At 40.2% G+C, this 11,588-nt stretch overlaps 1 protein-coding gene across 1 annotated transcript; it reads left to right on the top strand.

Annotated features, from left to right (window-relative positions):
- Positions 1–877: 877 nt before the first annotated feature.
- Positions 878–11,297, top strand: LOC311286663 (tripartite motif-containing protein 16-like). The gene is made up of 6 exons (XM_084402926.1): positions 878–1,550; positions 4,901–4,996; positions 5,082–5,315; positions 8,746–8,905; positions 9,322–9,369; positions 9,597–11,297. Exons 1-6 carry the CDS (start codon positions 978–980, stop codon positions 10,115–10,117), a joined length of 1,632 nt encoding a protein of 543 aa, XP_084259052.1. The 5' UTR covers positions 878–977; the 3' UTR covers positions 10,118–11,297.
- Positions 11,298–11,588: the final 291 nt, after the last annotated feature.

Below are 11,588 nucleotides of genomic sequence, written 5' to 3'. Positions count from 1 at the left end.
CTAAGCTATACTTGCTATTGCTAGCTTTCTGATAATTGCCTTCACTTTCTTTAATGGTCTGGTGGAAGAACTTTTGTTGACTAGGGTGTCAGATCATAGTTGTTGTTTTTTCCCATTAAAACCAAAGATGTTCATCAGTGATTGTTTGTCAAAAGCATGGACACGTAATTTGTTTTGAGATTTCACCGGAACGAATATAGAGTCTCCGCCACGGGGTTGAGTGACAGATTGAAGTGAAGTCTGTGTGAAGTGCACGAGCGCCAAGAAAACACTGTTGCCCTTCGCCACTGACAACAGCAGCAACAAACACTCAGCATGATTTAAAAACATTGCCCGGTCCAAGGGTTGGCCCCTGAAGTGGCCCTGCCCTGTCACTCATGATCTACGTCAATTCAACCCGCGTAAACAGCGCTCATTCAAGGACGTGCATTTATTGCACAGACGGCACAAGAGCATTTAACGTAAGGGTCTAAAATGAATGTGCAGTTCAGTTGAATGATAAAGTTTGCGCTCTTTAACTTAATGCTGTTGAACCTATAAACCTTCTCCATGTCCTTGCCACCGACTGAAAGAAGCTGCCATTTCTGTTGCACACTAGAAACATCAATCATCAAATGAAATTAAAATAAAACGAAACTCGCTTGTTATAATTACAAATGACTTGCTTCTAGCTTCTGACCTGCTCCTCAATACTAGTTTGACTTGATGTTATTCATCAAGTAAACATTACTCTGTCATTCATGAGCTCGGGACTTGTAATTATGATATTTCCGATTCCACTTGAAGGACACATACAGTAAACACAGCAGTAAAGTGTGTGTGTGAACGAGGAAGCTGCTTCACAGACACTCCTATTTTACACACGTCACTCAGACACAGAACCAGGAAACTATTTCAGCTCCTCAGTTCAGGGAAACAGAAACTGAAGTGTTGTTGAGCTGTTGTGTGTTTGTGTCTCTCTGTATTCATGCAGTAAAATGGCAGAAGCCAGAATTTCTCAGGATGAGTTCACGTGTCCAGTGTGTCTGGATCTCCTGAAGGAACCAGTGGCCATCCATTGTGGACACAGTTACTGTAAGATCTGTATTACAGACTGCTGGGATCAGGAGGATGAGAAGAGAGTCTACAGCTGCCCTCAGTGCAGACAGACCTTCAGTCCAAGACCTGCTTTAGCTAAAAACACCATTCTGGCTGAAGTGGTGGAGAAACTGAAGAAGACTAAACTTCCTGCTGACTGTTACGCTGGATCTGGAGACGTGGAGTGTGACGTCTGTACTGGAAGAAAATACAAAGCCGTCAAGTCCTGTCTGGTGTGTCAGGAATCTTACTGTCAAACTCATTTAGACCGTCATGAGGAATATCACTCTCGTAAACCACACAAAGTGATTGATGCCACTGGACGACTGCAGGACATGATCTGCCGTAAACATGATAAAGAGCTAGAAATGTTCTGTGTCACTGATCAAGAATGCATTTGTGTGCGGTGTAAAGAGTATGAACATAAAAACCACAAAACTGTATCGACTGCAGCACAGAGGACAGAGACACAGGTATGAACTGAGAGAGATTGATTTCTGTCTTCATTTACTCACTCATTTACTCATGTTGTCCCAAACCGGTTTGACTCACTTTCCTCTGTAGATTGTAAAGATGATATTTTGAAGAATGTCTCGTCTATTTTACTCTATACATTGAAAGTCAAAGAGGTTCAAAAGTTTCAAGCTCCAAAAAGGATAAAAAACATATAAGTAATCTTAACCACTAGTGGTTTAAAAACGAAGTGTGATTAATTGTATTGACGTGCACTTGTAGTAAAAGTATATTTAAAAGATAAAACTGTACTTGCAAATAATATAATATTACTGAAATGAAAGGCCATTTAAGTGCACTTAAAAGGTCATGAACTAGCTCAAACTAACTAGCTCTTTCAGCTCAAGTCTAGCTCACAATCTTTTTGAAAAATGCAACTTAAATGGGCGTGGATGGCTGTGAGAAGAAGGGAGGGGAGTGGGTGTGGTGTGGCACTGCAAGAGAGAGGGGAGAGGGGAGAGGGGAGAGGGGGAAACTGTTATCGCCAGTGGCCCATGCATATCGACTGTCACTAAAAATCAGTGGTAAAACGTGAGGAAATGCTAGATTTTTTTTATAGCTGGCAAAGTTAAAGTCTAATGAAATACACGGACACCTTATTTTTGTCCTTTAAAAAGTAACTGAATGCCCTGCTACATATAGGCCTATTAGCCTACAGTAATCATAATTGTATTTAAAACATAAACAATTTTTCTATACACACTATAAATGCATATATTTGAAAATAATAATTTTTCCGCAAAAAAAAAAAAAAAACCCGTAGCCTACATAGCCTAGATCTACATGCCCCCTAAACCCACAAAATAAAGATGGACAGTGACATAGAAATTTTCACAAATTAAGCATACGTTCCATACACTTGAGGTATTATCGAAATATCTAAATTTTAATAACGAGTGATTATTTAACAAAAGGCAAGTAAAATGGTCAGAGTTACATTTTAGACACACACACACACGAGGCCGAAGTCCACCATTCTCCCGTTGAATGGTTGCTACACACACATAGTTTAGATGTGTCCGTGGTTGATGGCCAACCGCCCACAGTCAGAGTCTAGCCCGGGCAGAACTTTTGCACCACCAAAACAAACGCGCGTCCCATCATTGCTCTCTCATCTACTACGCGATATCACAGTTTGACATGTCTGTCATTGAAAGTTCCACATGGTGTAATGAATAATTAAGAGCAAGTGTCTTCTCATTGGATAAGAAAACTCAGTACATGAATAATAATGAGACACCGATGAGTCATCAAAGTGCTCTGGACCATAGACAGTATATAAACTGGACACAGCGACCCCATTGGATTCAACGGAGGAAAGTGAAGTCAATTAGAAGCACTAACTTCCTGATGGTCGAGCGTACTGCGCAGACTCAAACTGAGCTTGACGACGTGGATGTGACGTGAGCAACCCGTCTGTCTTCTAGTAGCTGTGCCAAGAGAAATCTGAATCATTCCCTTCCGAAACTTGCAGAGACGGAGAGTGTGAGTAGGAGCTGTCCATGAGCTAGGAGCAGGAGAAACTTTTGCTAAGTATTCTGATTAATTACTTTGCCATTTTGCCTCCACGTCCCCCCGATTGCGCGCGAGCTTCTCCTCCTGTCCATACGGTAATCTCTCTACTGTGCGACAGAGAGTCACGTGGTTATGACGCAATCGTTAGCCTACTTTTACAAAAACTGCTTCTACGGAGCCATAACGTAAGATACAAGGTAATGGAGCCTTTTATACATTTTCGTGTTTCTTTAGAAATAAATAATGGACAAATGGAGTCTTTAAACGCCTCAGATGTAAAGTTATTCGCTGTCAAAGTGACGCCAAAATGAATGGGAGTCAATGGGATGCTAACAGCAGGTGATGGTCTGATAGCCAATGGCGGCGCCCGGGGAAGCTTCAACATAATATGAAACGCTGCCCCCCTGCTCTGGACATGATGAAGATTTTAAACCCGGAAGATGAAAATAGCGGAAAAAAACTCAAATTTAACCATTTCCCCCCTACTATTAAATCTAACAGATGCTAACATTGTCTTCAATGGTGTTCAACACACAAACCTCTGTTAAAATCTCAAAAAATTTGGTTTACGGTTTCATGACCCTTTAAAGAGAGTAAATGTTCATGACTGTTTCACTTAATAAATACACTAATGTCAAATTAAAGGTTTTACTTGAAAGGACCTTTAAATATTTTTTTATATTTCGATGTGACTCTTTTGCTCTGTGCTTTAAAGAAGTGCACTAATTTTGATGTGTTGACATACTAAAGCACATGTAAAGTACTTGATTATAATTACAACGGTAGTGTGTGTTATTCTATATATTTAGTGTTAATTTATTTTTAATGTACAACTTCATCATTACAGTATATTTTAGTTTATCATAAATGCTTGTCTGTACAGATGACAGTACACTTTAACTATATTTTAAAAAGAATAGAATAATGAAATAACATTTGAAGAAGTAGCCTACTTAGAAATCACTAATAAGTGCTTTAAAGGTGAACTAAGTAACTTTTTTACCTTAACTGAACAGCTTCGGAGTCATTGGAATGGTAATATTTCTTATTTCGGGTTGAATGGTGGTTGTGTCGCACCCCCCTGGTGCCCGTGAGCGGAAAATTCACACTTGCAACTTTGAGACGGCGGGCCGCTGCGTCAGGAAGTATGGCGTGATATCAGGTCTCGCGATGTAAACAATTGCTTTACGGCCAAAAGAAATCTGCTAAAATGCTGTCATTATTGCGCTCCCTCACGCTGTTCGAACCCGAATGAAGAAGACGTTTTAAAGAATATCCCATCTGCTTTGATGTCGTTGATCTGCTAGCCTCTGGTGTCTGAGAATCGCCAACGAGTTTTTACAACAGTGTTGTCAAATATCTATTCCGAAGCTGTGGGGGGAGCTCTAGAGAGAAACCTGCGAGCAAAAAGCGAGAATACAGCAAAGAAATCCCGAAGCTACTGAGTGCTGCTTTAAATATAAATTTAAACTATAATACATTTTCATGTAATGGCAATTAACATGCAACTACGTGTCTGTAAACATTACATTCAGTTCACACTTAAGTATATTCTTTTAAAGTATATTATTCACATATACTTTTTTAAATGACCAATTTTGATTCACAAATCAAATCAAATCATTGATTAACTCATGTACGCAGAGCCCAAATCAAAGATGATGACGTCAATAACATCAAACTTCACTGATCTGTGGTTTGAACCTACAGTATAAACTTACAATGCTAGATCTTTAACCCTCATTGTTTGACAGTAGTTTTATGTGTCATTCCCTGTTATTGGTTTGTCCTCCAGAAACAGCTGAAGGAGACGCAGATGAAGATCCGTCAGAGAATCCAGCAGAGACAGAAAGATCTTCATCAGCTGAGAGAGGCTGTGGAGTCTCATAAGGTGAGTCTGGAGAAGAAGAGAAGTGTGAGACGTCTCAGTTTGGACTCACTGAACTCACTGTGTGATTGTGATGTGTGTGTAACAGCGCTCTGCACACACAGCAGTGGAGGACAGTGAGAAGATCTTCACTGAGATCATCCGCTCCATTGAGAGAAGCCGCTCTGAGGCGACACAGCGGATCAGAGATCAGGAAAAGACTGCAGTGAGTCGAGCTGAAGGACGACTGGAGCGACTGGAGCAGGAGATCAATGATCTGAGGAGGAGAGACGCTGAGCTGGAGCAGCTTTCACACACACACCATCACATCCAGTTCCTGCAGGTAACAGAGATCTAGAAGAACTGGATCATAGTGGACTTGAGCAAGAGACTCACAGAGAAACATTTCATGAGAGCAGAATGAGACTAACTTAAGCAGGGCAAAAAAACACTCTAAAGCTCAGCTATTTGCATTTACAGTTTTTTACAATCGCTATGACAGATTTTTCAATACATTTAACAAGTTTCCTAAACTCTTAACGCACCAACACACCTAAAACACACAATTGGCAAAACGGTTAATTTCATGCTCAAAATCACACATTGTAAACTAAACTCCAAATCTAATTTTCAAAATACAATAATACACTAACACAATATACTATGTCTACCAAAACACTGCAAACATGTTTCAAAATCAAATAATTATTCAAAACACTAACACATGTTCTCTTCCAACAGGAACATTTAGTCAATCATAACACAATGACAAAAAGAACACTATCATCAGCTGAAATTACAGAAACTGCATTATTTTATGTGACAGGTCTGCCCTTATACAATGGACAGTACAGTTTATTGTATTGATCAGAGATTGTGTTTTGCACTGTAGTTTCTTTTGAAGCCTCTCTACATTTTTGTTTTGTTGGGTTTAGTAAATGCATGCATTTTGTCACAAAAAATGAATGACCATCTCAGAGTAGCTTTATAGAATGTACAGTTACAGTTCTAAAAAAAAGACAGAGACAGAATTGCTGCAGTAAAGACTTTATTTGCAAAAGGACATTACTGCAAGATATACAAACAGAAAAAGCACCGGAATAATAATAAAAAAAAACAAAGTAAACTTCTAATCTGCCCGGTCTTCTGCATTTGGCCACATGTTCTCATCCACATCACACCTGATATCTTCTCTGGCAAGGCATCGTGGGAAGAATCTTTTTGCATGCCTTATCCACCCCTGGCAGTGTTCAGCTGTGATGTCTTGGCATGCAGCATCCATTGCATCCAGGAGGGACATTTGGTCATGTGGGCGATGGTCAAAAACCTTCCATCTCCAGGATGAGAAAAACTCCTCAATGGGGTTGAGGAAAGGGGAGTAAGGAGCAAGGAAAAGGGACACCATCCTAGGATGGGCGTCAAACCATGCTGTGACTGCACGGGAATGGTGGAATGCCACATTGTCCCATGTGATCACGTATATTGGCAAGTGGTCTCCCACCTGTCCCCTTTCTACCTCTGGCACCAATCTTTCGTGCAGGTCTTCTAAAAATAGGAGAAGGCGGTCGGTGTTGTAGGGGCCAATCTCACATTTATGCAGGAGTGCACCATTGTTGGAGATTGCGGCACACATGGTGATGTTGGCTCCTCTCTGGCCCGGCACGGTAACTGTGGCCCTTTTGCCAATTATGTTTCTCCCACGGCGACGCCTTTTCGCCAAGTTGAAGCCAGCCTCGTCAACATAGATAATTTCATGTGGGACTTGATTGGCCTCCAACTCCATGACTCTCTGAAAGTAATTAGACACAGTGTATGTACATGCTGTGCTGTACTGTATATCTACTGTATGTCCTAATGTACTCCAGGTTTATAGAGTAGTTTACTGCAAAACACACTGTATAGTACAGTAATGACTGTATTGCATAACCTTACCTGGACGTATTGGTGACGGAGTTCTTTGATGCGCTCACTGTTCCTTTCAAAAGGAACTTTGTATAGTTGTTTCATTAGGACTCTGTGTTTAGCTAGAGTCCGAGAAATGGATGTTATGCTGATTGCTGCAATGTTCCCAAAGACAAGGTTGTCCTCTACAACTCTGGACTGAATGTCCTTCAGTTTTATTTCATTGTCAGCAATCACCATGTTGACAATAGCAAGTTCCTGTTCTTCATTCAGGAGCTTTCCTCTGCCCCCTGAGGGAGGTAGACGTTGAATCCTTAGAGGAACAAAATACAGTTACATATTAGAGACCGGAGGCATACAGTCACTCTAATACTGTAAATGGTAATATTACAGTATTTACAGTACACTTTGCTGTAGGAGAAGCAATATCCTACCTGTTGGTTTCTCTGAAAATACGGACAATGGATGCCACTGTGTCCCGGCTGAGATTTGGTTGTACTCGTTCACCAGCCTCTCTATATGATAGCCCATGGTTTATGACATGGTCAATGATAGTTGCTCTTATTTGATCAGTTACCCTAGCTCTGGTCCTTCTTTGAGCGCCACCACGTATTCTAACTCCTCTCCCTCTCCCTCGCCCCACTCCTCTGTCTCGTCCTTGTCCTCGCCCCACTCCTCTCCCTTGTCCTCGCCCCACTCCTCTCCCTTGTCCTTGCCCCACTCCTCTCCCTGGTCCTTGTCCTTGCCCTTGCCCCACTCCTCTCCCTTGCCCTTGTCCTTGCCCCACTCCTCTCCCTTGCCCTTGTCCTTGCCCCACTCCTCTCCCTTGTCCTGGTACTCGTCTTCCTCTCCCTCTTGCAGGCATTCTTTCTTTCTTTCTTTCTTTCTTTCTTTCTTTCTTTCTTTCTTTCTTTCTTTCTTTCTTTCTTTCTTTCTTTCTTTCTTTCTTTCTTTCTTTCTTTCTTTCTTTCTTTCTTTCTTTCTTTCTTTCTTTCTTTCTTTGTGTTGCTCTATATTGTTTCTTTTCCACACAAGATCAGCCCAAAGAGTCCTCTTTTAGAACATATGATCATGTGATTGAAAGAACCTCAACACCTGAGTGTGCTTCCTAGATGGGAATCAGCTGTGATTTATATATTTGCATAACTTCAATAAGCTGTTTCTCATTAGCAATGGAATAAAATACAGGGAATATATTTGTGTTTCAATTCACAATATGAACAGCTGTTTACCTTGACTTTAGCCTGTAAGGTTAGGTTTAGAACATGGTGTTATCTGTTCTGACATAGAGTGTTAAATCATTGGTAAATTTGGCAGTAAAAATCCATTGTTTTGGTCTTGTTTGAGCTTGTGTGTAAAAGAAGTTCAAGCATTTTAAATTTGTGTTAATTGTATGCATTTTGTGTTAAAGCAACAAGAAATGTGTTAATAGTATAGCTTACACAGGCGGATGTAGTGCTAACTGTGTTAAGAGTTTTGGAAAATTGTTAAAAGTATTGAAAAATCTGTCATAGCAATCGTAAAAAACTGTAATACAAACATTAAACTAAACCACATTAATTTAACTGCAAATAACATGCAATTAAGTTTCTGAAAACATTACAGCCAATCTGCACTTATATATTTTTAAGGTATATTATTTCTGTTACAAGTACGGTACTTTCTTTTTCACAAGGAGTGTAAGTGTGAAATACTAGAGTTTGTAGCATTAAATGATGAATATGAGAAGAATGTGCTGATTGTGTGAAAGTGCTGGATTGAAGCGAGTCACTGAAGAGAAGTGAAGTCAACAAGAGCCGCTCAGATCTGATATAGTGCAGGTTATTGGCTGAAGTGTGGAGATGATGAGTTTTGATTTCTGTTTTCTGTAGAGTTTCCAGTCTCTCTCAGCACCTCCTGAATCTACAGACGAACCCGACGTTTCCTTCAGTTCTCTCTCCTCTTTGGATGGCGTGAGAGAATCTGTCCGTCAGCTGAGAGACAAACTGGAGGATTTCTGCAAAGAGGAGCTCAAGAAGATCTCTGATAGAGGTAAAGTCCTGCGCCTCGTTTATACAGACGTGTGGAGAATGATCCGAAATATGAACGTACAACAGTTTCTGAAATGTTCCTATGATTTATAAAACATGCGCACAAATATTTTTCCTAAACGCATCCCACTTTATAAATCACAGTTCATCTTTAATTCAAGTGCATCAACTCTACAGAACAGCCACAAACATCCCTTGATGGTTTAGAAGTAATAAATACTTATATTGAAATTGAAATCCATTGAAATTTAGGATTGAATCCGATACGTGTGTTTTATATATGAGGCATCTGGAGATTCTTCTGTTCTCAGAAATGAGTCCTGCATCATCTAATATCAGATTAGAAACCTCTTAGAAATGGATGTATTTTATCTTGTCATTTCTCTTCACACTGTTCATGTCTGTTTATTTCCACAGTCACATTCACCAACATGAATCCCAAGACCAGGAACGACTTCCTACAATGTAAGTCACTGAGAAACAAGCAGAAAAACTCACTGAATGTGTTCATGTTCTTCCTGTAGAAGGAGAAATAAACATGATAGAAGAGTTTTATAATTGATCATGTAAATGATGATTTGCACAGGATATCTGATCAGCTGCACTGAGACACTGATGATACATTGTTCAGATACATTAAAAGATCAGACAGATTCATAATTCCTGATTCTGATGTGTTTTCTCTCCATCAGATTCCCATCAGCTGACTCTGGATCTGAACACAGTGTATAAACACCTCAGTCTCTCTGAGAGGAACAGAGTGATTACTTACACTAACACACAACAGTCGTATCCTGATCATCCAGACAGATTTGATCAGTGGCCTCAGGTGTTGTGTAGAGAGAGTGTGTGTGGACGCTGTTACTGGGAGATTGAGTGGAGTGGGAATAATGTGTGTATATCAGTGTCATATAAGAGCATCAGCAGAAAGGGACGGGGTAATGAGTGTCTGTTTGGACGTAATGATCAGTCCTGGAGTTTGATCTGCTCTTCCTCCAGTTACTCATTCTGGCACAATAACAAACACACTGTTCTCCCTGTAAAGCCCATCAGCAGAAGAATAGGAGTGTATGTGGATCACAGTGCAGGAACTCTGTCCTTCTACAGCGTCTCTGACACAATGAGCCTCATCCACACAGTCCAGACCACATTCACTCAGACGCTCTATCCTGGGTTTAATGTTTGGTCTGGATCATCAGTGAAACTGAGTTGATGTTTCAGAATAGACTGTAGAGAGATTTTACCCATAATGCTTTGAGCTGATAAATCAGTAACAGTGAGATGTTACAGAGACTCTTATTATAATTTTCATTACAGTTTTTCTCGATTGCTTAAACACTATAACCAGGCTTTTGAACTAAAATTTCAAAACCATAACGCCATTTATCAAAAAGCTCACCCATTTCCCTGAACTATAAAAACTATTCCCTGTTTTGACACATCAGTCAGATTTGTTGAACTGTCACTGCAAAACTCTACACACAAATCCCTTCATTTCTCATTGCCTACACCATGTTGTCATGTATAAAGCACTAGCACTCAATATTGTTCACTCAAGTCAGCACAGCTTCAGTGCAGTTAGCACACAATTACCCAAGTGGAAACACTAAGAGTCAAAATTTAACACACATCAATCAGAACCTTCAATAGATAGATAAAAGGGCCCAAATCAGTTAATTGCGTTTTGGAACAATGGATCTAGAAAGACATGAAGGAAGAGGGATAAGAATGAGGAGGAGGAAGGGCAAGGACAAGAAGACAAGCAGTCTCAGATGAAACTCAAGCCACTCTAGTTGCCCATGTCTTTGTCAATGGTATGACTGTGAGGAAGGCTGGGCTACGAGTAAGGCCAAATTTGAGTCGCTTTATCGTTACCTCAAAAACCTTCAGGGAGGTGTCGTGGCAAACAAAATTCTATCACTGAATAAGAGACAAACATTTCCAATAGTCTTTGATGAGGTTTATTTTCTTGCAAGAAAAGGCCAGCAGTCGTACAGTCACACAGTGCGGCTGCAGAGAGTGACAGTAAAGGCATCCTTTCTCCTTTATAGTCTTGACTCCCAGAATGTTATCTTTCTAGGCAAATTATGGTATTTCAACCATATGTGGAATATTCTTAGACGTGTCCATCATATTGTTTCCTTGAGTGGAGGCCCTCCTGTCACGTACCAACACTCTTTACCATTCCAATACAATTCGAATTCCATATTAGAATATGGTTTGTGTGTGCTCTTTTACTGTCATATGTTGGTCACACACATCTTACTGTAAGTAAATATAAAAAAAAATTTAGAGGAGAGAGAAAAAAAAGAGTAAAAAAAAAAGAAGAGTAAAACAGGAAAAAAAAAATGTGTGTGTTTTCTGTGTATGAATAAAAATGTGCCAATGTATCCACTGGTTGTGTCTTTGGTGTTTCATGTGAAAAGGTTTGTGATGGGGGGAACCACACGTCGCGTCTGAACGCGTTGTTGTCTTTGGAGCTCCATCGATTTGATTTATAAATCTTGATTTTATTCTTTAAACTTACAACAAACATTTTCTACTTTACCTCACTGAGAAGCACTACTGCTCAACCCTCATAGTTACAACGCGGACTGTTGAGCAGACGCGTCTCAAGCCTATTAGTGATCCAACGCTGGATACTCCTATAGGTTACTCCCGTGGATCACGGCTGAACGCGTCTT

This window comes from Rutilus rutilus (genome assembly GCF_951802725.1).
Source record: "Rutilus rutilus genome assembly, chromosome: 1".
In the NCBI taxonomy this organism is placed as follows: domain Eukaryota; kingdom Metazoa; phylum Chordata; class Actinopteri; order Cypriniformes; family Leuciscidae; genus Rutilus; species Rutilus rutilus.
The sequence above is the reverse complement of the archived record's forward strand: the minus strand, read 5'-3'. Positions and strand labels throughout refer to the sequence as shown.

Bases quoted from the DNA above. Each gene is read 5' to 3' on its own strand.
- LOC311286663 (XM_084402926.1), top strand. From the start codon at position 978: ATGGCAGAAGCCAGAATTTCTCAGGATGAGTTCACGTGTCCAGTGTGT. The intron at 1,551-4,900 runs GTATGAACTGAG...TTTGTCCTCCAG, and splicing joins CACAGAGGACAGAGACACAG to AAACAGCTGAAGGAGACGCA. The intron at 9,370-9,596 runs GTAAGTCACTGA...TCTCTCCATCAG, and splicing joins CAGGAACGACTTCCTACAAT to ATTCCCATCAGCTGACTCTG.